Below are 25993 nucleotides of genomic sequence, written 5' to 3' on the forward strand. Positions count from 1 at the left end.
CCATTTTGATGGATTTAGATGAAACTGACTGTTTTAAGGTCAAAGTTGTGTAATTTATCATCTTAATACTCCAAATCCCTCAGAGTTCACATTGAGTGTTTTGAGATGGCAATCAGCTGATCCAGTCCTAAAAACGTTACTCTGTTGCCATGGTTACTCATGACAACAGGAAGTCCTTCCAGCTGCTCAGCATCCAGAACCAGAGAAGAGGAGCCGGCAGACCAGTCGTCCCATCACAGATTTGGAAATGGCAACATTGCACTCCAGAACTGAAGGGGGCGCTATTTCCTGTATTATCCACAGGTCTTTTTTCTTTTTCTTTTGGAAATTGTATTCCAGTATCACTCAGTAAAATACATTTAGAAAGTAATTTATTTTGCAGTGAAACATGTTTTTAACACTTTATTTCTGTTCATGATGAAGATTTTCTGCTTACAGATGATAAAACATTAGAATATTACACCAGATTAATAATTAGTAACTCTCTGCTACCACCAGCAGAGTGTCTGGTTTTGCAGTCGTCCTTTGACACGGATCCCAAAAGTGAGAGCAGAGCTGTGTTCATGACTGGCGCCAGCTGCGACGAGCAAGAATAACCGTCACGATTTAGGGAAAGGTCATGTGAGAGGTCACAGTACTGCTGGGGCCAATAATTAGGGGAACCAAAGAAACTGCTGAGATGTGGCGAGGTTCTGATGTGGAGCTTCAGGCAGCAGAAGAATACTAACATGTTTTTTGCCTTTATATTTATTCATGAAATGTGATAACAAGCAATCAGTACATAAGAAAATTCAAATACATTCAAATGCTTCTGAAATATCTCATTACATCAATCTGAGAAAAAACCTCAACAAGGAAAGGAAAAACACATATTATACAAACTCAACTTTTCTAACATGTTTATGAATGATCACTTGGTTCACTGTCCTGCATGCTGTCTGTGTTTCCTCCTTTCTCCACTTTTTCAGCTGCTTGCTGGTTTCAGTTAACGGACGACTAACAGGCCTTTGCTCTACTGGGAACTTCTGAACCAGGAGTGTTAAAACACCTGAGGATGGGAAACGCTCTGCTCCTCTGAGAACTACACAGCCGCTCCCTTTATTTAGAGCGGCTTGTTTTGGTAGTTGACTAGCAGGCAGGCCACTGTAAACAGTTTATTAATGTTTCCAGCCATAGATAAAGGGATAACAGAATCAAACAGTTTGTTTTTTTTAACTCTTCGGGTCACCCGCTCAATGTGAACGCGCAGGCGGGCGACTTTCTGAGTCTGCAGGACGTCTGGAGACGCCATCTGTGGTTTTGTGCTGAGAAAAGGTGGACAATAGACTTTACACTTCACACAGTCAGAGACGAGGAATCCTTCATCCACCATTACGGCCATGTCCTCAGTAAGACGATCCGCCAAGCCCGATCTCATGAACAGCTCTGTGTCACTTACTGACCCCTCATAGAGTGAAGACACAAAGGTCACCGCACCGTGGGGGGCCGTTCCCGTCAGTCCTCTCATTACGAAGTGAGACTTGGACTTGGAGGACATCTCAGTCTGGAGGAGAGCAGAAGCAGGAGTTTGGCATCTGAGCTCAGAGCTTCCAACTATCACCTGAGTATCTGGAAAATCTCTGAAGTCTTCAGGGAGCTGAGCTCGGACGGCGTCTGCATCGGCCCAGATACACAGAGAACCCAGAAGAGAGTACAAATAATCAGCCCACGAACAAATAATGCGGCTTGCAGTGGAAGGGTGAATCTGGAACCGGTTTGCTAGGTCTCCTTCCTTCAGACCTGCAGCCAGGTACATCTGGAACAGGAGCAGCTCGTCGATGGGCTGCAAGGAATCCCCCTGGTAGAAGAAAAGGCAACAGCACACAAACATTTAAAATATACAAATATACACTTTTATTTACCTATTTACTTATTTTAAAACAAAGAAAACAAATAACCAGCAGAACAAAATAATGATCTTACCAACACTTTCTGTTTGAAAAGCAGCAGGAAGAAGCAAACACTTTTTATCTCAATTTAATGAAATTCATCACTTAATCACTCAGTTATCAGAAATATAAAACTGAGAATGAAATACGAGCAGCATCTGGAGAAAACATGTTCTTGTCTAATCTGAGGTAAAACGTCTGTTTCCTGTCGTCTTGCGGTGTGTGTACTGTGTGTGTGTACTGTGTGTGTGTGTGTGTACAGTGTGTGTGTACTGTGTGTGTGTGTGCACTGTGTGTGTGTGTGTACTGTGTGTGTGTACTGTGTGTGTGTGTACTGTGTGTATGTACTGTGTGTGTGTACTGTGTGTGTGTGTGTGTGTACTGTGTGTATGTACTGTGTGTGTGTACTGTGTGTGTGTACTGTGTGTGTGTACTGTGTGTGTGTGTGTACTGTGTGTATGTACTGTGTGTATGTACTGTGTGTGTGTACTGTGTGTGTGTACTGGGTGTGTGTGTGTACTGTGTTCTTTGGGAAGCTGCGGATACGAACCGTGTGTGTTGATCTGACGGCAGTTTCTGCTTCGCTGCTTCCCTCAGCGGCTCCTGAAGAACGAATCATTTTATGGACAGACGGTTCAATGAGCCTCCAAAACATCAGGAAGAGACGATAACTCGCAAATCTGTTGGTCCAGAACAGAAACAGGAAACTACTCAGTAATGCACTAAGAAGAGCAAACAAGAACAGATCTACTTCAAAATAAAGAATGTTAGTTATTGTATTTTATGTAAGTAATAATGAAAAATACTTCCAGTAACATTATATAATGTTTATTTCCATTTGCTCTCCAACATTACTGTAGCACAATAACAAATGTGACTTTAATGAACTGTTAGTGTGTTTACTGCATTTTGGGGTTAAAATATAATTCAGTTAGGAACCAGAGGCGGGTGATTAACCAAAATAAGAAATGAACAAAGATAATGCGCAGTGTTTGAGCTTACCTGGTGTAGAACCGGATGTCGTCATCGGATCCTGCGAACCTTTGCAATCCAAAGCTGGGTGGGATTTCCAGTTCTCCAACTTGTTCCTTTAAGGCGTTTATATCTTCTTTTAATTTCTGGTTTTCATTTTCAGCCCCGTCCAGGTCGGCCGGTTCTGGGACAGAGCAGTAATCATGATCCAGGGGGTTGAATCCCACCAGGGGGTCAGCTGCCGGGCTGTCAGGCCTCCTCAGACCGGCTCTGGGCGGCTGGACGCTGCGGTGGCTCCAGGAAAACAGCACCGGCACGGCTCCTCTACTCACCACCCGCCTGCCCCCGGCAGCTTTAGGCTGAAGAAGCTGATCCGGAGTGAAGTGAAGGCTGCACACTTTGGTGTGCTGTGTTAGCTTCATCTTGTCCCGCCGGATGTTAGCCAGCCACTGCCTCCTTAAGTCAGGATCGCTTGGAAATCCGTGAAAACTTAAGAGCCCGTTGTATTTGGAAGAGGCTGTGCACTGAGGGACGCAGCAGTGCTCATGGTACTGCTTCATCTGCCTCTGGAACACCACCTTGTCTTTCCTAGCCGTCATGCTTACTCTGAACGGAAACAAGGAAGTCGTATTTCGCTCTTGCGGATGTGACGTCGCACCGTACGCTCAACGTCACATCCGCGTGACGTCGCGTGGGTGTGTGTGTGTGTGTGTGTGTGTGTGGGTGTGTGTGTGTGACATGTTCAGACAGAAAAGAGCCTCCTGGACGTAAACAGGTATAAAAACAGGAGCTGCATCAGTTTTCTGAATAATCTGATGATCATGTTGAGATTTTTATGCTTTTGGTTGATTGAATAAAATTCTTTGAGAAACTGAAACCCGGGAGAGACACGAGCAGCGGGCAGAAATGCTTCGTCTCAACAGACTCCAGGTCCGATCAGGTCCGTTTGGTTCGGTCCAAAAGGTCCAGACGGTGACCGGAGACACCGGCCTGCCGTCTGCAGCTCTGCCCGGCAGAGAGGCGTCCTGCCCGGGTTCTGCTGCGGCGCTGATCCGGTCAACTGCAAGAACAAAACCCAAATATCTATAAAACTAATTTTAAAATAACTTTATGTTTTATCCACAGCATCTCATTAATATAGTTTTAGAATAATTTAGAGAAAGTAACATTTAATATTTTATAATGTATTTATAATAAAGAAAATAATTTTAAGCTTTGAAAATGTGAATTTATCTAAGATGTCAGTTTATCTAATGCCTATTAAAACTATATCACTGGTTTAGTTTTTATCCCAGTAACTATACTGGGGACAAACTGGCTTGATGCTGAACTGTTTCTCCAGTCGTGACTCTTATGGAGAGCAAATAGTGCCAAATGACAATAAAATGAAATAATTATTTATTAAATAATTACCTTAATCCTACCTTTTGATCCATCTTTAAATAATATAAGTTTATTCATTAATTGCTTACTGAAAAATGTACAATAAAGTTTTCTGAAATATGTTTTTTTTTTATTTCTGATTAATTTATGCAAATATAAATCAACAAGTCTTAATGAAATGTTTGTTTTTTATTTAATTTAAATTCAAATCTTGAACTTTCTCTCCAGACATCAGGATCCGGAGCTGCAGGTCGTCATCATGTTGAGAGGAGAGACTGTGGGACCGGATAATTCCTGGAGCGGAGGAGGTTCTGAGGAGAGGACGGGATGCAGGCCCACATTTCAGGACCAGAACCATGAAACGTTTGGAGGAAGAGAGAATAAAATGATCCAGCAGGAATCAGGATGAGATGAAGGTGTTCAAGATGTTCCATGTATCCAGCAGGTTCTGGACCTTCAGAACCAGCTGGTTCTGGACTCCAGGCCAGGCAGCCGCTGGTCCAAACTATGAAGAACCAAACGGAGAACCGCTAAGGAAACACGTTCTGCCTGAGCGTCCTCATGAAAAATAATAAAACGAGTTATAAAAGTTCTGCTCCCTGATGAACTGCTGGCCTGAAGCCGAGCAGAGATCCAAACCGGCCAACCAGCAGAACCTGGAGCCTGGAGCCTCTCATTCATTCATTATGAAAATGCATAAGAACAGGAAAAACAAAATATTTATACATTTCTTCTCAAAATTGCCTGTATGAGGAAAATGCTAAAGAAAATGTGAAATGTGAAAATAAAATGTTTTAATTTCTGCTTTTATTCTTAATTATGTCAGTTTTGGTTCTCCATAGTTGTTCCCCTAAATCATGGAAAACATTTGGCTTTAATATTATTATTATTATTATTATTATTATTATTATTATTATTATTATTATTATTATTATTATACCTGCAAATAGAAGTTTGGATTTGCAGCAGACTGAGATTCAGAGTTTCATGCAAAAATGATGCAGATTCATCCTCCCTCTCTTTATCTCTCTCTCTCTCCCTCTCTTTTTTCTCTCTCTCTTTCTCTCTCTCTCTCTCTTTATCTCTCTCTCTCTCTTTATCTCCCTCTCTCTCTCTCTCTTTTCTCCCTCTATTCTCTCTCTCTCTCTCTTTTCTCCCTCTATTCTCTCTCTCTCTCTCTCTATTTCTCCTTCTTTCTCTCTCTCCCTCTCTCTCTCTCTTTTCTCCCTCTATTCTCTCTCTCCCTCTCTCACTCTCTCTTTCTCTGGGCGGAGAAGTGAAATGTGGGAGGCGTGTCCGTCTTGCACTTCACGGAAGAGCCTCAGAGTCCGAACCTCCGCGTCCGACAGGCGCAAGGACGAACCGGGATCCCCTGCCTCCGGACCCTGACGGACCCACCGCGGCCAGAGGACGGGTTCTGCCCGGGCGGCGCAGCGACATGCCAGCCAGACGCGCCTGAAGCCGCGCAGACAGCAGCGCAGCTCCGGGGGGAGAAACACGGGAGACATGGCCCACGTCGGCAACGGCGCGGCCGCCGAGGAGGAGGTGAGATCCCGCCGCTATCACGTTTCAGCCGGTCCCTTCCCTCCGGAGGCTCCGGTTACATCCGGGCTGGTTTCTTCCTCTGCCCGTTCAATTCTCCCAAAACCCGTCCGGACCGGGATGTCACATCCTGTTCCTGACATAACCTTCACTCATCGTCTTCAGCTGCTGCTGCACATTTTCTATCAAATATTATCGTTCAAGTTTAAATAATGATGTAATAAACCAGGATGATTAAGAAAACACTCCTCCTTCACATCAGTTACGTAAACCTGGCCAGGTTGGTTTTAAACACCTTTTATTCTTCTGCACATAGAAAAACACACAGAAATCCTTCTACACTGTAAAAACACTGAAATAGTTTCACACACTGTAAAAACACTGAAATAATGACAGATTCTCACTTGAAATTTTATCAAATTTCACTCGATTTAAATTAAGTTTGAATTAAAGGTGCATTGTTACAGATGTATAGTGGCCTTTAGTGTTAAAGATGACACATTACTCCTGGTTCAATTCCCTCCACTTATCAATGTTTCACTGACTGAATAGTACAAAAGTTTTATTGGATAATAATTAATTGTAAATGTTGCTGGTTGTTTCTGCTGTTATTTTAATGTTTTATCTTGACGGTTTGAAGAAATCCTTGTCATCAACCTCTTACAAAATGGCTGCATGGATGCTAACAACGCATCCATTTAGAAGAAACACGATAAAGTCAAAATAATCCAGAGTTCTTCTGTAAATCCACATCCTGACATTTTTCTATTCAATTTGATAAATTAACTGATCTGATTCACTTTCTTCTCCTTCGTCAGAGTCAAGTTTCGCCACTTCCTCTTGACCTACTTACTATTTCATTGCCAACCACAAACAACTGCTCAGCTCTTCGTGGTTAAATGTAACAGAAAGGCTGAAATGTTTCCTGTGTTGCTGTACGTTATAAACGGGAGTCGGAGCAGATCTCTGTTTCTGTTTCTCCATGTTTTAATGTGTAGTTGTGCTCCAGTTGCAGCCGCGGGTCTAAAATGGGAAAACCAGGAAAAACGACCCAGGAGGTTTTTCTTTTCCCAATGAACCCAGTTCAGACAAGAGCAGAGTCACTGACCACACAATACACATGCAGTCAGTTTTATTCATAAAAACTAAAATATGTCACAAAAATACTGTTCATAAAACTTCAACTCCAAATAACCATAAAAGAAATGAAAACAAAAACAACAAGATTGAAGAATCAATAAAAAGTTCTTCAGAAAATCTCTGCCAGATGAAAAATCACATGAATTCACTGCAAAAACACCAAATCTTACCGTTTATGGTGCAAATATCACAGTTAAAATACGACAAAACTGACTTATAATTAACTTCTCATCAAGATGTAAGATGTTGCTTTAAGTCAATAACTCCTTAATATTGATTTTTAAAACAGTTCTGCTTCCACTGACAGATTATTTCACTGATAACATGGAAAATGTTTTGTTCTAACAAAACGCTGCACGTTTTACTTTTACTTGATTAATGTTATTCTGAATATTTCATCTCCTGCTTGAGTGAAATTTCTGGATTTTCTGAAAGAAAAAGCAACATGTTTGAACCAAAAAGCCACCAGACTCAGTCACACAGTTTCTGTTAAACTTTCATCTGTTTTTTATTGAAAGAAAGAAACTGATTTGGAAAAGTTTATTTTGCCTGATTTGCCATTTTTTGTTACTAATATGAATTATTGTCATTTTCATTCTTAAAATACAAAAATTTCCACTTAACTTTATAATTTAGTCTGTCTGATGATGTAATTTAAATATTTAATGGCAGCAGCAGTAGTTGACTTTCTACCATATACTGTTTTAGTAATCTTTTGGATAACTACTTTTACTTTTACTGAGTAAAACATGTAGACGTTTCTCTGCTCTTACCAGAGTGTTTCATCTGCCCACCTCTATGAAACTGTTTGCTTTTGTGACGTTTTTGAAGAAACTTATTCATGTAATTTCTATTTAATTTCTTACTTAATGGAAACATCACGATCATCAGCAGAATGTGGACACAGATTTGTTTGTGTTTGTGGTGGAAACGTGTTTCTATCAGCCCAGGTTTTCATATTTGAGCATCGTTCCTCATAAACGCTGCAGACTGACAGGAAGTCGTCGTCGGCTCTGTGACGGTCCATGCAGCGTTCGGCGCATCCTGCCTCCCATCTTCAGACCACTTTAGGTTTTATTACAGCTTATATGAGGCGGAGCAGCTCAGCTCCCTCGTCTGCGTCAGGACAGTTTCCTGTGCTTAACTTCTTCTTCTGTTGCTCATTTATTCCTGTTTCCACTGAGAGCTGCTGAAATTAATCAGCTCAGGTGAGCCGTTCACAGCCAGCCGGTTATTAAACTGATCCATCAGCAGCGTGTAATCAGCTTTCAGTGATAGTGACAGGTCCGGTGTGTGTGTGTGTGTGTGTGTGTGTGGGTGTGGGTGTGTGTGTGGGTGTGGGTATGTAAATGCCGGACCTGATCCAGCCACCAGCTGTTTGCATCAGAACAACATGAGAACTCCTCCTTCATGCTGTTTTTCTGTTTGTTCTGTCAGAGAAACGTCTCAAACCGACTGAAGGATTAAAGTTTAACTGGTTTTATCAAACTGTCTGGTTAAACTGGGGGTGTGCCAGTTTAAATCTGGTCTTTTTACATTAATTATTAACTAGAGGGAGTATTTACTTTGACTTATCATATATGTCTGAATTAAAGGATAAGAGACAAAACACTGGTAGTTTGAGATTAAATGTTTCCTGTTGCTTGGAAAAAATAGGCAGATATTTAAAATTGGGAGATTTTTAATATTTGTTTTTATTAAATCTGTACCAGCAATATTTTTTTGGCAGGATTAATGTTAAAATCAGAATAAATATCAAGTAATGAGGCAAAATTTGAATTCAACTTATACTTTTAGGCTGAAAATACAAAATCTAGTTTTAAATATAACCAAAACAAACTGAAAGCATAAAATCCTCCATAAGGCTATGAAGGTACATTCATGCATATGAACAGTTTTAGTATTTTGTTCCATTTGGAAACTATTTTTGACAGACTGGAAATATTTTGATACGTTTTGCGGCTTTAACTGCAGAAAGTCTCTTATTGCTGCAGGTTTTATGGTTTTGTTAGTCTTGGATTATCTGGTGATCTTTCTTCAGGTTCAGATTCTGTTTTGTTGGAATGAAGTTTATTTTATTTGCCTGTGAAATGTAATGAGAATGAAAAGCCTCTCAGAAACAGAACAATATTTTTTCTCCAGCTCTAATCGGATCTCTGAAGCTTCATTCATGCTCGTCGGGTTTGGGAGGAACTCAGCTGATTCTGGTTGAGCTGAGGAATGTGAGACTAACTGAGTTTAGAGGAAGTGGGATAAAGGTTCTCGCTGCTGACGCTGCGCAGAAACACCATAAAAACACAAAGAGACCAATTAACCATGTGCACAAAACGCTGTTGATATGTTGTTCAAGTGTGCAGGGCCGTGACCTTTGACCCTCTGCAACCCAGGCTGGATGTAACTGTAACTACACAACTGACTTATAAATCTAAATAAATGACAGAAATATAACGAGGATGAATAATAATCTGTGTGGAAAACATGACTGCTCATAAAAATAGCAGAAAAACTTTGGTTCAAATTTATTGAAAACAATATTTTATGAATGCATATGTTGTTATTTTACAAAAATGTTTAAAAGTGTTGGCATTCAGTGAAGCTCAGCCGTGTTTTTATGTGGATCCAATAGTTAAAAGATTTCTAAAAATGACACATTTTGAGTTTGTAGAGATTTTCTGAGTAAATTTGTTGGTAGAAAAACTTTAGTTTTATGAAGCAGGATTATTAAATTCTGAACTAACTTTAATTTGCTTTTTGAACTTTCAGGTTCTCTGGAATAGAAAAGCGATGTGACGTGTTTCTATCAACGTTTTATTCACATTTTGACGTATCGCAGTAGAAAAGGTTGATGGAAATTACAAAATTCAAAATTACCTTCCTCAGTTTTACAAGAAGGTTTTTACTGTCGCTTAAGAAGTTTATTTGTTTTTTGTTTGTTTTGTTTTTCTTGACTTTTCAGAAAAAGAGTCAATACAATAAAGAGAAAATGGAAACACGTTTTCTGAACAAGTTCTGACATGGCGAACGCTCCGGTCACCGATGGCTCTTTGCCTTACCAGAGACACGAAACATCCATAACGTCAACGTCGGACGTTTTATTTCTGTCTGAGTCATTTTTACCTCTTATTGACAACTAAGAGAAAACTTTATTTTCAGCAGACAGAGAGCTTTACGTGATGAACGGTGGCAGAATTTGGTTTCTTTAATTTCCTCTGAGATGTTCGATTCTGTATCTTGAATTATTTTGTTGGAGTTTTAGTTGGTTTTCTGTCCGTGAAGAAAAGACTAAATATGTCTGCTGCAGTATTAGATGATTTTTAAAGATAAGACAAAGTGTTTAATGGGTCAGTAAAGTCCCACCGCACGAGGCAAACTTTTCTCTGGATGTGCAAAAAAGTTTATTGGTCTTTTGGCAAGAATGAAAAACTTTGTTGGGTTTCCTCTGGGCTTTTGAAGTCTTTGTTTCTGGTCCTTCCTGGTGGTTCCTGGCTGGTTTATATGCATGTGGCCGGTAATCGGACACAGCATGAAGGTCCTGACTAAATAATGAAAGGTGCAGCAGTTACTGGAGAACCTTTCTGTCTCTGAACTCTCCGTGTCTCTAAAGGTGCAGTGCCTGGTTTTCTTCTCTGGTCTTAGAAATGAACTAATATTTACCATCTTGCTTACTTGGTTAATATTTAACAGTTAGTAATCCAGTTGATGTTTAGACACTTTAAGAGGGATAGAAGCCATTTTATGTAAAGATGAAAGAATGTGTGAATTTACCGTTTCTTTACTTCTGTATAGTTAAAGTACTAAATTATTATTGTAATTAGAAATGTGTTGAAACCCGTCTGTCCCAGTCAGTCGTTGACTCAGTGCACCGTCATGCAGCTTCACCCACCTTGCATGATGTTGGTGGTCAGAGGAACTGATGGTGCTGATGCATGGCAGCCTCACTTTCTGTGAATGAATGAATGCATGAATTAATGAATTCATAACCTACTTTCTTACCTGCCAAACTACCTCATTACCAGCCTATCCAGTTCTCTACCTCCCCACCTCACTATTGACCCCCTGACCTAAAGAACTAGACCTACCTACTCCAACCTGGCAACCAACCTGTTGACATGGCAACTAACCCGTTAACATGACAACCAACCCGTTGACCTGGCTACTTACCTCCTGATCTTGTTGCTTTCCCATTGAAAGGAAGCTAGCTACCTAGCTTGTCACCTGGACAGCTGGTTCCTGGCCCAGCTGCCTGGTTCCTGACCTGACTGTCAGCTCTGGACTCGGCCACCTCGCTCAGTAGCTGCCTACTTATCCATTAACTGGCTATCTGGCTTCCTACCTGCTTATCCTACTGGGATATCTAGTTAACTAGCTCTACTTGCTATTCTAGCTAAGTCAGAGCCTCAGCCATCTCCTTCAGGTCATCAGCCTTCGGTTTGCAGAGACTTGTGCTGAGTTGTAACATGCTGGCTGATTCAACAACAGTTGCCTGTTTTCAGACGCTCACAGCAGGAGCTGCTGGTGCTGCTATGACGAATGCTGGAAACAGAGTCTGATGTCAGACAGGAAGTGATGCGTCTCTGAAACCAGGTGTGGAAGCGACTGTTTGGATTCACAATGAATTATTATTAATGTTTCCTAAAAGTATTCTGAGGAGTGTGTGTGTGTGTGTGTGTGTGTGTGGGTGGGGGTGTGTGTGTGTGTGTGTATGTGTGTGTTGTACTTGTTTTTAACCGTCAGTTCAACAAAATAAAGCTAATTGTAAAATGCAAAAGCACATTTAAAATGTAACTGAGCATATAAAACATATTTTATTTATTACTCATCTGTTTTAATTTGCTTTGTAAAGCCAACATATTTTGTCTGCCAACCATTGACCAGGATAAGATAGAAAAGATCATTTCTGCTTTTATTTCATTATTTAACAACATTATTTAAATGTTTCTGTTATTTAGAAACATTTCTCAGGGCAGGTTTTAGGTTGCTGTTGCTGTTGCTGGTTGCTGTTGCTTTACTTTGTTTTCTGGTTGTTTTCCATTTCTAAAGCTGTTTTGTGTCTCTAGCATGTTGGCTAACTCTGACTTACTCCAGCTAGCATGGAAAGCTACAGGTAGCTTGAATGCTACGTTTACACGTACATTCGCTGTCTCCTCCTTCAGTCGGTTCACTGGGTCAATTACCAAATATGTTTCTTTTTATGTGTTTTTGATTTTTTAAATACCTTTGTAGAGATTTTTTTATTTTTTAATCTATAGAGCTTTAACAGATTGATTTCCAGGTTGTCTTTGGGCAGGTTTTTTTTTCTTTGGCTTTATCAAAATGTAAGTTTTATGTTTATTTTAATTTTTGCACCTTTTTAAAAGACGTCATTCTTTGTTAAATGTTTTCTGTTTCCTTGTTGTTTTTCAGAATTATGTGTTTAACTTTGACTGAGGTTTAGAAATGTCTGTAGTTGCTCACATTGTTTCTGCAGCTCCCTGCAGTTTGAGCTGTTTATCCACAGTGAACAGATTCATATTGAGTATTTTCCTCCATGCGCCTCAGGCTGTCTGGCTGAGTCTGGCTGTGCATCGCGGCTGGTTGGACGTTGGAGGCTGGATGGCTGCAGCCTGCAGGCAGAGTTCCTCTTTATGAGGCTGCAGCTGGATGCGGTTATGTAAGGAGCTGCTGGACAGCTATTATTAGCCTGTTACTGAGGCTCTAAAGAAACACTGTGAGGTTTACTGTTGAAGCCGCACAAATATGCTTTGGGAAAATACAGACAGGTGGAGGTGGGCAGGATGGTTTTGTATTTAAAAATGAAATGCAGATTAGTTTTGAGCAAAAGGGAATTTTTTTGTGAAACGGCTTCCTCACTGAAAGTGAAAACTGAGATTTGAAATGTGAGACTCTGGTTTTCTGAGGACTTTGTGTACGAGCTTTTCTAAATTAGCATTTCAGCAAATCCTTTAGCGGTTTGTTTTCTGGACAAGGCCACGTCTCCAGCCTGCATACCCGTCACACCCAAACTGTTACAAAATGCTGCAAAGCAAAAGTTTTACTGCAGCCTCACAATGACGAGCCTTGAACTGATGACTCAACATGGAGAAATTCAGTTTATAAAGCTATCAGACTGACTATTCTAATGCTGGTAAATTCCATCCATCCATTGTGAAACCCAGAGGTCTTTAAAATGCGGCTCCGGATTCAGTGGAATCTCCAGCGCCCCCTACAGTGAGACAGGCCAAACCGCACATCATAGAGATCTGAAATCTCTGCTAATCAAGAAAAAAAGTCTCTTGAAGTTAAGTCCTAAAATGTACAGGGAGGCGGCCATTTTGGATCAAATCATTATTTTTGGTCATTTTTGACATTTACACACCAGGAACAATGAAAAGTTATCAAAATGTAACGTGTTTCAACATTTCACCAAAATATGTTGTAGCAGAGGGTTTGGGCTGACCTGTGATGATCCTGTATCTAAAGTGTTTGATCCGGATTTATAACGAAGCAGAGCAGGTAGCTCACCTCTGTGTTTCTGTTTCAGGACTGCTTTGAGGATGCCTTCGATCGGATACCTTCGTAAGTACGCTCATGCTAACACCCGGTGATATTAGAGCTGAAAATGTGTCTCTGTGTCGTTATTTTCACTTCCTGTCAGGCTCCAGTTTCTCCTTCTGTCCCTCGTTTTGTCACTTTCAGTGTTTATTGGTCGGTGTGCATTTGCTCTTATCATATCATGTGAGGACCAGAACTTGACTGATGAACTGGGCCACTTTAATAAAACTCTTGTAATTTTATTATTTCACTGTAAAGTTTTGAATTAAATGTAGGTTTACTCATACTGTTAGTACAAATAGTTATGTGCAGTACACATCTTTTGCCTTTCACACATTTATAAAAGCGGTGTGTCTCAGTAGTGTTGACTGAGTTGTGCCCCCTAGTGGTCTGCCAGGTACTGCATGTAAATGATGCCTACAGCAGTGAGAGCTTTTTTCTGCTTTTATTATTAGCTAGTTTATAAAGCTCTGCACACACATCAACAGTTGTTTAATTTAAAATGATTTAATAGGCGAATAAATAGAGTAGATAACAGAAATCGATAGAAATCTGTGGATAATTTTATATTTCATGGTGCAGAAGAGGATTTTTGTTTGTGCCACAGTAACTCAAGTCTATTTTTCTTTAATTATGCTTCTAAATTACAAATAGACCATTACATTATGTACATTAAAATGTTATTAATGAACATTACACTTGTAGTAAAGATCATCTTCTTTTTTGGCATCTTTATACGAGTTAAAATCCAGTTTCAGAATCTGTAAATAACTCAGAATGATCCGAGTCGACTTGTTCATGGTGTCAACAGCATCAAACTTCTCATTAGAGACTAAAATATTAACGATATTGCTTTATTTCAGGGCTAATTTAAAGCTTGGAGATATGTGAGTGTTAACTGGTTTATGTTTTAGTGTTAGAAAATATATCCTAAAATGTTGCAGAACTAAAGAGCTGCTGCATCCTGGGTGCACAAAGACGCCAAGATCACAGATCCTTCCCCCCAACTACTGTTAGAAAACAGAGGGTCATAAAATCTAACACTCAACTTGTGCTGTTGGTTTCATTTATCTCTGCGTGTGTGTGTGTGTGTGTGTGTGTGCGTGTGTGTGTGTGTGTGTACGCCTGTGTGTGTGTACAGGGCTTGTCAGATGGACCTGCACACTGCCATCCAGGAGACTCAGTGCGCTCTCAACCTCGTCCTCAACAACAAGTTCTCTCAGGCTCTGGACCTGCTCCAGCCGTGGTGAGGCTCTTTTCCAGCTCAGATGTTTCAGATCATCAAACTCATGTTGATGTCAGAAAAACAACCTGAGTAAATACTAAATACTAAAACATCTACTAAATGTTTTTCTAGGTGGGATTCCTGTGTGAAAATAAATTTTCTCTAAATCTAATTACTGGTTTCCAGCTGATGACCTACAATGAGTCTTTTATTGTGAAGGAATTTAAACACATTTTTCTTCTTCTTTGCTGAATTGTTTTAATTTGTTTTCAGGATTTAACTAGACACCCACCTTCCATAATTAGATAATTAAACTATTCAACGTCCTGTTGACTTCATTAAGTCATTTAGTTTTTACTTGTTTTATTCCTTGTGTCTTTATTTTTTCATCTTTTTCAATCCCTCTATCATTTTATCCTAAATCTCTTATTTGTCCTTATTTCCTTTCCTTGTGTCCTTCCTAAATTGTATTTTCCTTCCTTCTGTTCTTTGCTGTCTATCTTTGATTTTTTTCTTCTTTGCTTCCTTGCACATTCCTCCTTTCCTCCATTCCTTCCTTCCTTCCTTCCTTTCATCCCTCCTTGTGTCCTGTCATCTCCTTTCTTTCCTCTCCTGGTTGGAATCAAACCAGTTCCTTACTGGTTCCTCCCCTCCATCAGAACTGGTTCTGTCCCAGAACCGGCTCCGGTCCTGTTTGGGTCGCTGTGTGCTGGTTCTGCGGTCCTAACCGACCCGTTGTGTGTTCAGGTGGAAGCACAGCATGTACCACGCTCTGGGCTACAGCAGCATCCTGGTCATGCAGGCCACCATGACCTTTGACCAGAAGGACATCCAGACGGCCATGGAGACCATCAAGCAGGCGCTGCAGACCTGCCACCGGTAAGATGGCCGCCTTTAACCCGGCCGCCTCCAGGAACAAACGTCACATTTCACATCAAAAACACCAGAAATGTTTGTCAGTTTTAGCTGAACTGGTCCTGAACTGGTTTCCAGCTGATGGGTTTGATGGTTCGGTGGAGTCCACCCAGTTTGACATGAACTACATCCAGTTCCTCTGACCCCAACGACGTTTATGTCTCAAACTTTTTATGTCTCAAACTTTTTATGTCTCAAACTTTTTCACATCTTTGGTTACAAAAACAAACTTCACTGCATTTCATTTGATGGAACCAACCAACCAGTTGTACATATTTATGAAGCTAGGTGGCGCCATTTTCACTCAAGCTCAGTCCGACTGGTTGGAGGAAATCTGTGAATGTCAGTTTTCAAGTCTTCTCACAGATTCCCACTTATATTTAGACTTGGACTTTAACTAGGCCATTCTCATGCATGAAGATGCTCTGATTTAAACCATCCAATAATAATCTCCACCAGTGCTGGAAGTCTAGACTTCATGCTAGTCTGCAGTCTACTGTCGATACTCAGCAGGTTTTCTCCAGCATGATGCTGCCACCACCATGTTTCAGCCTCTGGACGGTGCGTTCAGGGGACACTGGGTCGACTCCACCATACCGCTGAGTTTGTATGGAGATAAAAATGTTACATTTTGGTCTCATATGATCAGAAAACCTTCTTCATTGCAGTAGGAACTGTGAGGTCACCAAACCAAAGACTCTGAAATGTTTTCCAGGTTCAGAAAGAGAAACTCGGTGGTCGGTTCTCTGTCCAGCCTGATCAGCAAGCAGTCCAACTTACAGGAAGGTACCAACCTCATCACTGACTTTAACTGGGAAATCACTGACTTTAACTGGGAAATCACTGACTTTAACTGGGCAGTAGCACCAGAAAGCTGTAGAAAACCGTGGCCTGTCTTTGTGTTTGCAGAGGAAATGCATGCAGAGCTCTGCTACGCCGAGTGCCTTCTGCAGAAAGCAACGCTCACTTTCATCCAGGTCAGAGTCTCTGTTATTAAATCAGCTAAATATATTTGAATTATGTTCATCCCTCAATAAAATAATTGTATTTTTAACTAAAATAGGCTTGTTTTCTGTAACTGGCCTGTAAATATTAGATAATAGAAATAAGAAAAGGTTCTAAATGACAACATGTTACCCAGAAATAAACTCTCCTTCATGTAGGATGAAATTTTGCAAATTAAGTGGCTTTTTTGAAATTGTTTTTGTGGAAGTTGTTTCTTTGTCTACTTTGTTTCATCACTTGTTCTGTGTAGCGTCTCTTAAAGTCACAATGTTTCTCGAAGTTTGTTTTCTATTGTGGTAAATTTTTATCTTGCCACCCTCAGAATGAAATCAGGTTTATATCTTTCTGTTTTGGTGTATTTCTAAATTTGCTCCAATGAATGTTGGGGAAGAAACGGAAATTACTGTTATTCATCCACCAGGTGTGAAGGTTCTGCCTACATTTAAATCTGACAGGAAAACCTAAAATTTAATGGCTGTTTATGTAATTTTACTGTAAATAAACTCATTTTTTCTGTCCTTATTTTCCAGGATGAGAACATGATCAGTTTCATAAAAGGAGGAATCAAGATTCGAACAAGCTACCAAATCTACAAGTGAGTGATTAACGAACAGCTAAAGGCGCCTCCATCTGAGACATAGTTTAAATAATAATTGATTATAATATCAGGCTTTGTGTTTCTCGTTAGGGACTGTCAGAACGTGCTGAACATCAGCCAGGACAAGGCGGAGCAGTTTAACTCCTTCAAACAGTTTGAGGGCGGAGTCAAGCTGGGCATCGGCTCTTTTAACCTGGTGGGTGAGGAAAATTCATGTGAAAGTTTTCTGAAGCATTTTTGTTTTTAAACACAGAAAAGCTCATATTTTGGATTCTGCTGCGTTTAGCACTGTATCATCAGCATATCGGCAAACATTCCTAAAGTCTTACAGTAAAAACAATACAAAATATGTAAAATAAATTACGATTAGGTGTACTTTCTTAATGAATTCCTTCAGATTGATTTCATTGTTTGTTTTCTCTCCTTCCTCAGTAGATTTTAAGGTTGTTGGAGTTTATTGGGTTCTTAAACTCAAACACTTATACGGAGTCTTTTGCCCATTTTTTGGATTCTGCTGCGTTTAGTGCTGTATCATCAGCATATCGGCAAACATTCCCAAACTCTTACAAAGATACAAATTATACAAAGTGAATTATATTTAGCTACTTTGTTAATGAATCTTTGAATTTGATTCTTTGTTCCAGATGCTGTCTCTCCTTCCTCAGAAGATTTTAAGGTTGTTGGAGTTTATTGGCTTCTCAGGAAACAGGGTGAGTTTTCCTCCTCTTTTAAACCTCAGATATTTTATTAAAGACAGGAAACGAATGTCTCTGCTGTGAAGAGAGGTGTCCGTCTCACTGCCCGTTTCTCCTGCAGAGTTTTGGTTTGTCTCAGCTGAGGGAGGGAGCAGCCAGCCAAAGTTTGCGTTCGATAATCTGTGTGCTGACTCTGCTCTTCTATAACACTTACGTGTCGCTGATCCTGGGTAGGAAATTTCTACAAATCTTTATTTGTTTGACGTCGTAACCTGAATATTTCACTTCATCGGTTTATAGTTGCTTGTTTCTGTTTTTGATGTAAGGAACGGGGGAGGGGAACCTGATGGAGGCTGAAGCTCTGCTAGAGCCGTACCAACAAAAATACCCCAAAGTAAGACGAATACTCTGTTCGATTACGTATTGATCGATTGGGATTTATCGATGGATTTATGGTTATTGTTTCTTTAAGGGCTCCATAATCCTCTTCTACTCCGCTCGCATCGCCACCCTACGAGGAAACTTTGAGAAGGTTTGTTCATGTAGACTCTCACAGAGCTGTGCAATGGAAACGTTTGTTTTTACAGCATTTTGATCCATTTATGGCAAAGTGATCTTAAAAACTGAAACTCAAAATATAACAGCATCGTTTTGGCTATAAATCTGTCACTACTCACAATCAGAACCAAAAAATAAACCCAACCCAGTTTTAAAAAGTCGACCAATTGGGATCCATCACAATTTGAAATTTAAATTCAACATTTATTGATATTTATATGAAACAAACAGGAAAAAAAGATTCAATAGCAAATATTATATTTTTAAAGCTGCTAGTTTGCAGTCTAACATAATCTGTTCATGTCTGGAAATTACTTATTCATATCATGATACATTTTTCCCCATCACTGATTTAATATTATGACATTTATAAATCCGACCGTTTCAGCGCCGCCTGAACGGCCCGAATCTTTCCACCGAGAAAAATCTGATTTTTCTTCTCTTCCACATGTGGAATTAAATTTGATACGGATCTGATAGTTTGCAAAATGTCTTCAGTCACATTTCATCCGACTTTTACGTCGTTGAAACAGAAACAGCTGCTTAGATTTGTAGCTATATATGTGTAAAATTTACTTAAGTTCCCAAAAAACACACATTTCTACAAATGTTAAAATATTTACTTGATTTACCAATATAGCAAAAAAAGTTTCTCCCATTTTAAAATCATGTTTCTAAAGAAATATTGCTGCACATCTATTTATTCTCTTATCATTTTTTCAAGATTTCAAGCTAAATATCCGCAGAACGTTTCAGATCATGTGTCTGATTCTCTCTGCTTGTTGTGTAACTTTTACCAGACATTAAAACTTTAAAGTCATTTGTTTAAAATGTTTGAAGCAGAGGCGTTTTGTTTAAAGACCCGCTCCGTTTTAAAGGCGCGGTCCAGGTTTGAGGAGTGCATCAGCAGCCAGCAGGAGTGGAAGCAGATCCACCACCTGTGTTACTGGGAGCTGATGTGGACTCACTCCTTCCAGCAGGAGTGGCAGCAGGCGTACCGATACGCTGACCTGCTGTGCAAAGAGAGCCGCTGGTCAAAGGTCAGCCCAGCTACGGATTCTCACAACGCGAACAAACTAAAATCCACAGCGGTTCATCTGTGTGTGTTTGTGGTTTTCAGGCGATCTATATGTACCAGAAAGCAGCGATTCTCAGCATGATGACGGAAGACGACGTGAGGAAGACTGGCGAAGACATCGTAGAAGTCTTTAGGTTGTTTTTATTCCACATCCATAAACCTTCATCATGTCCAACGTAACAAACAAAAAAACTCAAACATGCTGCAACGTTTTAATTGTCTCAGTTAACGAAGGCCAAACATGTTTGGAAGCGAACTTGAAAAGGTTTTTCACCATGAAGCCATTTTTTCTAAAGAAATAAATATTTGTTTTATGGTGTAAAAACTTTCAATGTATGGAAATATGGAAAATAAACTTAAAAACGTGAGTCAAAGCATTTAGAAAACTTCACTTTCAGTAAAAATGTCTGGCTGCAGTGGAGCTAAAAGTGTTTCTGTTAAAGTTTAGTTTATTCTTGCTGCAGGTTTGACCGTTCAGTGGTGGTTTCAGGCTCAGGGTGTAAAGGCGTTTCTGTGTGCAGGCAGGTGGAGGCGCTGAAACAGCGGCTGGCTGGGAAGTCCATCCCCATGGAGAAGTTTGCAGTGAGGAAATCCAGACGCTACAAAGCTGCTCAGCCCGTCCCGCTGGTCGTTCCTGCTCTGGTACGCCAGTCAAACATCGGCTCCACTTTAACTGGGAAATTATGGAAAAACTCAGTCAGAAAAGATGAATTTGTGTTTCTGTTTGTAGGAGATGATGTACGTCTGGAACGGGTTCACCATCGTAGGGAAGAGAGCCGACTACACCGAGTCTCTGCTGGTCACCATCGAGAAAGCTGAGCAGCAGCTTCGCAACGACACAAGTGAGCTCAACAATTCACTTCTGTTAGAAACGTCTAGTAATGAAACGATTATACATGGAAACAGGAAATACATCATGTTCTCTGTAGAAAGTGACAGAGACAAAAACATGGAGGCCAACAGGTGCAAACCTGATATAAACTACAAAACAGAAAAACACTGCAGCTAAAAATGCTGCAGCTAAAAATACTGCAGCTGAAAATGCTGCAGCTGAAAATACTGCATGCTGAAAATGCTGCAGCTAAAAATGCTGCAGCTATGCCTGTTGCAATGAACAATACACCAATTGATCACATATTAAATTAAAATGAACTCAATAATATCCTTTTGCATGGTTTATTGTTTTTCTCTTTTCTTTCTTTCTACCAAAAACTGGATGATGACGTTTCCAGTCTGGTGTTTTGGTCTCAACTAACTTTTACAGTGAAATCAACTGAATAAAAGCGATAAAAGTGAATTATTATTATTATTATTATTATTATTATTATTATTATAATAAATAATAATAATTAAAGCAATTTTTGAAAACCTTTACAGGAGTTAACACACAAAAGTTGTTTTGAGGACTTGAGGAAGTTGAATTCAAACGGAGCTTCATCCAGCTTTACTTCAGAGTCTTTTTGAGCATGTTAGCATGCTAACATGCTAGTATGCTAACATGCTATCCTGCTAGCATGCTAACAGTTTGTTTTCCGTCTCTCAGATCCGTCCGAGTTCCACCCAGACGACAGTGGCCTGGTCCAGATGTTGAAGGGTCTCTGCCTGAAACATCTGGGCAGGTTGCTTCAGGCTGAGCTCTGCTTCACGCAGGTCCTCTCCAGGTAACACACTCCACAGATCACCTGGCCTCTTCCTGCTGCTGTTTACTTCCTGCTGGTAAAGATCAGCTCTGTGTCTGTTTGCAGCGAGAGTCGCATCAAGTACGACCACTACCTGATCCCGTTCTCCCTCTATGAGTTGGGTCTGCTGTACAAACAACAGGGCGACTTCGTTAAAGCTGCCACTTACATTGAAAAAGCCAAGTAAGTTCATCTTTAATTCAAGAGACATTAATTACGTTTAAAACCTGTTAACATGTTTTAAATTAACACAAGTTTTGCTCTAAGAAATCTTTGGTTTTGCCTTAAAAATCTTTCCATTACAAATGTGCACAAAATTTTGTCAATGTTTCACTAATGTCATAAAAAAAAACAATTTCACAAATGCGATGTTTCCATTAAAAAATAAGAAACTCAATAAAAATCACATGTGAATAAGTTAATGATAATTCATTAAAACCTTGCCATCTTCCTCCAACTACTTCCTGTCATCTTCTTTGTGGTTTTTGCCAGTGGCAACATCCGGTTCTTGATTATGTGACTCATGATGTGAAATAATGTTTCCATTACAGTTTTGTGAAATAAACCAATTTTGATACGGCCATAAAAACGGTCTCGTTTCTCTAGCAACAAGAGTTTTTCTTCTAGAAATCTGTGTTTCTATTAAGCAAATTTATTTTTGAAATGTCAAATGTTTTGCTCAAATTTTTTCATAAGATAAAATCTTTCATCTTAGGATGTTTTCACACCTGGTGGTCCAGTCAAACCCCGGTTCTCTTTCTCACTGCACTGAGACAAGCAATCAAAACTAAAACGTGTTCCCCTCCTCACCTGTGGGGGCGCTGCACCAAGAACTACTGGAGGAAACATCTCTAAACCCTAGAAGAAGACACTGACCACAACCTCCTTCTTCACAAAATCTAAACAGTGTCGGTGTCAGATTTGATCAGTTGGAGGATTTATCTTTAGATAATACGAGCCGTTTCTCCCGCTGGCGCTAGACTCACTAACGTTTGTTTCAGTTGCATTTACCCAGAATGCCATGCACTGTAGTCCACTTCTGGTCTATTTGGCATTCACATATGCATTTGAACCGCACCAGAATTCACTTCAACCAAACCAAGACCCGGGTTTGTAGGCGGACCAGAGTTTGATTCTGCGTTCACACCTCACCTATCAAACCGGATCTTATAGACAACCGACCCGGAGTTTGATCAGAGCGGACTGAACTCATGAACGCAGCCCTGGATCGTCTTTGCTCTGACATAAAACCACACACCTCTGCAGCTGATCTTTTTCCTGTAGTAAACTGCTTTGCAGAACTGATTCACTGCTGTAACCATCAAAAACTCAGATATAAAAGTTGTTCATCTGAACTTTGACCTGAAAGAGTCACTGTGCGAAGTAGCAGCTTTTAATGTGTATTTATGATTCCAGAATCGGTTTATTTGCACTGACTGATGTTTGTTCTCCGTCAGGACGAACTACAAGGATTACTCCATGGAGTCCAGGCTTCACTTCAGGATCCACGCGGCGCTCAGCAGCCTGAAAGGCTCGCCTGTCAGCACGCCGTGACCTCAGCGGGAAAACCTCCGGTTCTCTTCACGCTTCAGCATTCACACTAACACAGATCGCTTTCAGCTCCATAAACCTGACGGAGCTGCAGCTTCAGGTTCCAGGCAGAGCTTTCCCATTGTCCGTTTATTCAGAAGTTAATGATCCATTAAGGAAGTCAGATTGGATTTGTTCACAAACGGTTCTGCTGCATCTTTCATCACCAAAAAGCACAAAGTAAAAACCAAACTTATTATTCCAAAAAAGAGCAAAACTTCTGGAAAAAAATGACAAATGGGATTTTAATTGCCTGTCTTTGGCTTTATTTTACTTAAATTATTATGTTAAAACAGAAATTATGACCCTACACTACAATAAATAATAATAAAATGTGTATTTTTGGGATAAACTGCTAAATTACAGTACAAATAGTGAAACCCTAAAGTATGCAGTCAGTCTAAGAGGAGAAACGCGTCGCGCTACGCAGTCACAGCCTTTTCACCAGCGGTGGCCTAAACAAAGCAGCTGATTTCACTCATTCCAAGCTCACACACACACAAGCTGTTTTGCACATCTGAAGGAGATTACACACACAAACGGCGGAAATTGCACATTTTTAGCAGCAATAGAGGATTTTTTTGTTGTTGTTATTGGATGATTTGTCAGGTTTTTGTTGGGTTCATGCTGAGAAGCCGAAGGTTTTAACTTATTGTTGAGTTTCTCAAACACAGAGCAGCTTTTGATTCAGGCGAGGTTTCTGCACCATTAGTTAGCTTAGCATTTAGCTACCAGTTTTGCCACATTTTAACAACTTTTTCCCTTAAATATTGACCCTGTGGCGTCCCACAGGGTCCGGCACTCGGACCATTTCTAGTATCGGTTCCTTTAAATGAAATGAAAACCCAAACGTTGCTGTTCTCCAGAAACGGAAGACAACTTTCAAAAAAAGGCAAACAACTTAAAATAATTTTATTCATAGTCTAAAATTATTAAACTGTAACAAACACACGGTGTTTTGTTGTTGAAGACGAAGGAAACTCAACATCATCGTCTTCATTAGTTCAGCAAAACACGTCAGCATTTACATTAATGTTGTGATTAAACATGGAGTCCCACAAGGTTGTGTACTTGGTACGCTATGTTTTAAATGTACTTTTTTAGGTTGGATAAATATTTTCATTTCTGTTATAAATGAATTACAGAACATTACAGTTCCCCAGACAAGCTAACCAACTTGTCTTGTTATTAAATGCTTTAAGTAAGAAATGAAGGAGCCATGAAGAGTCGATGACGGTTAGTAACAGATGAGAAATGAGAAATAAAAAGCATCTGAGTGTTACAATGGCTCGGTACCAGAACGTCTGTCGTTCAGCTTTACATGGTACAATCAATGTACTCTTTGATTAGCACATTGAAAATACTAATAATAATAGGAAGTTTGACTGCTAACGAGATTAAAACATTATATTTTCACTGAAAAAAAAAACTCAGAGGCATTTTAGGAAACATTTTTAGAACAAAACTCCTGATTTCAAATTATGAAGCAACAGGATGTGGATTCTTTATCACTTCAGAGAGATTATTTTATTAAGATTCACACTTTTGCAGCTCTGTCTCTGAGAAATAATAACCGTCACTCGCATGGCTGCTCAGCCTTCGAAGGATTGAAGCTTTAATTTTATTTTATTTTTGTAAAGTTTTGAACAAATTGCCTTTTTGTTTTCTGTTTTGTTGCTTTATAGCCTGAAATATGCTGTAAATCCTACAGACATTTAGATCAAAAGTACATTTATAAGAATATGGAGAGCGACTTTATAGTGTATCGTAAATGTAAGCACAATCTATTTTCTCCAAAACATGGATCAAAAATACTAATTCTTTATATTTTAGTTCAATGAGATTCTGAGGGAGGAAAAGTTTTGAGGTTTTGGATTAATAGAAATGATGAAAATCCATTTTTTGTTATTTTCTGTGAGCTTGAAGTCGTTTCTGCTTCCATTTAACCATCAGAGCCTCTGAATGTTTCTGTCGTCTCAACAACTTGATGCTTCAAGTGCAGAAAACTTTGTTCGTAGTGATTATGGAGGATTCGTGGCAACGAACAGAGTCTGAGTGAGAAATGCTCCTGGAAACAGGAGAGGTCAAAGGGCAAACTCCACTTCTTTTATTTTGAGTTTTTAATTTGGTTGTGATAAAACTGATGGGATATTATTTATTTTTTTAACAAATAGAAGTTTTTCATTGACTGTCTGGTTGTCTTGATTTATTATGATTTAGAATAAATGGTGTAAAAATTAATGTTGTTTAATTTGTTTTGTAACAAAATACTGAATAACAGGATTTCTGTGAGTTGAGGATCATTTATGACTTATGGAGAAAATTATGAAGTTAAGATTTTGACTGATAAAGCAAAGTTTTGACAAAATTTATTTTAAATGATCAGGCAGGAAGTGAAATGAAGCCTAAATAACTAAATAATAAAACAATCAAGTAAAAATTGTTCAAAATGAAAAATTAAAGCTGCAGTGTGTTAGAAAATTATATATTTTTAAATATTTATTGAAACTGTTTTCATGTTGTGACAGATAATCGGTTAAAAATAAATTAATTAATCTCCCCCGGCTTAGTGCAAACTAAAAAAACAACCAATCAGAGCCAGGAGGCGGGTCTTAGTGCTGTTAATCATCCTCTGTGTGACGCTGCTCATCCGCCTCTCTCAATGCTAGTTAGCCTAGCCACGATGACAACAGATAAACAGTTTTCCTGTAACACTAAGCCGTTTCTTTGCCATCAGCACATTTAACAGCGAGTTCATGAGGATGATTGACAGCGCTAAGCCCCGCCTCCTGGCTCTGATTGGCTACTTTTGGTGCATATCTTCAGATAGCTGCTCAGAGGAGATCAACCTTTTCACAGATGATCTCTCTCATAACAAACATTAAAAAGATCATCTTAATAAAAATGATGTACTGCAGCTTTAAATGTTTTTGCAGTGACTCGTTTCGTTGCCACGACCTTTGACTCCTGTAAGTGTCTCTCGGTGTTTTGTCCAGGTGATGATCGTCGGTGCCTCTGTGTGTGTCTGGTCTCCATTTCCAGGATGTTGCATGTTATTTAATATAATCTTTGGTTTTTATTGTCCTGTTGAGATCAAGGCCTTTTACTCTGGTGATCATTTGGTGCAATAAAGTGGAAACAGGAATGTTGTTCA

At 39.6% G+C, this 25993-nt stretch overlaps 2 protein-coding genes across 2 annotated transcripts; one reads left to right on the forward strand and one right to left on the reverse strand.

The window, feature by feature from the left end:
- Positions 1-387: 387 nt before the first annotated feature.
- LOC116724540 (uncharacterized) lies at positions 388-3536 on the reverse strand. The gene is made up of 3 exons (XM_032570298.1): positions 2931-3536; positions 2479-2608; positions 388-1837 (listed from the first exon to the last, which is right to left on the reverse strand). The coding sequence occupies exons 1-3, from the start codon at positions 3497-3499 to the stop codon at positions 1103-1105; spliced, it is 1434 nt and encodes a 477-aa protein (XP_032426189.1). The 5' UTR covers positions 3500-3536; the 3' UTR covers positions 388-1102.
- Positions 3537-5540: 2004 nt separating this feature from the next.
- ttc39b (tetratricopeptide repeat domain 39B) lies at positions 5541-25993 on the forward strand. Its single transcript, XM_032570266.1, has 19 exons — positions 5541-5828; positions 13486-13520; positions 14638-14742; positions 15469-15600; positions 16352-16422; positions 16546-16613; positions 17172-17236; positions 17330-17435; positions 17884-17949; positions 18056-18164; positions 18261-18328; positions 18407-18466; positions 19371-19532; positions 19613-19704; positions 20092-20212; positions 20301-20412; positions 21114-21231; positions 21316-21432; positions 22707-25993. The coding sequence occupies exons 1-19, from the start codon at positions 5790-5792 to the stop codon at positions 22801-22803; spliced, it is 1743 nt and encodes a 580-aa protein (XP_032426157.1). The 5' UTR covers positions 5541-5789; the 3' UTR covers positions 22804-25993.

The sequence above is a fragment of the Xiphophorus hellerii genome, chromosome 8 (genome assembly GCF_003331165.1).
Source record: "Xiphophorus hellerii strain 12219 chromosome 8, Xiphophorus_hellerii-4.1, whole genome shotgun sequence".
NCBI lineage: Eukaryota > Metazoa > Chordata > Actinopteri > Cyprinodontiformes > Poeciliidae > Xiphophorus > Xiphophorus hellerii.

Coding starts and splice junctions, on each gene's coding strand:
- LOC116724540 (XM_032570298.1), bottom strand. CDS start 3,499: ATGACGGCTAGGAAAGACAAGGTGGTGTTCCAGAGGCAGATGAAGCAG. Junction 2,609..2,930: donor GACATCCGGTTCTACACCAG/GTAAGCTCAAAC, acceptor CTGGACCAACAG/ATTTGCGAGTTATCGTCTCT. Junction 1,838..2,478: donor CCGTCAGATCAACACACACG/GTTCGTATCCGC, acceptor TTCTTCTACCAG/GGGGATTCCTTGCAGCCCAT.
- ttc39b (XM_032570266.1), top strand. CDS start 5,790: ATGGCCCACGTCGGCAACGGCGCGGCCGCCGAGGAGGAG. Junction 18,165..18,260: donor TTACGTGTCGCTGATCCTGG/GTAGGAAATTTC, acceptor TTTTGATGTAAG/GAACGGGGGAGGGGAACCTG. Junction 20,213..20,300: donor CGCTGGTCGTTCCTGCTCTG/GTACGCCAGTCA, acceptor TTCTGTTTGTAG/GAGATGATGTACGTCTGGAA.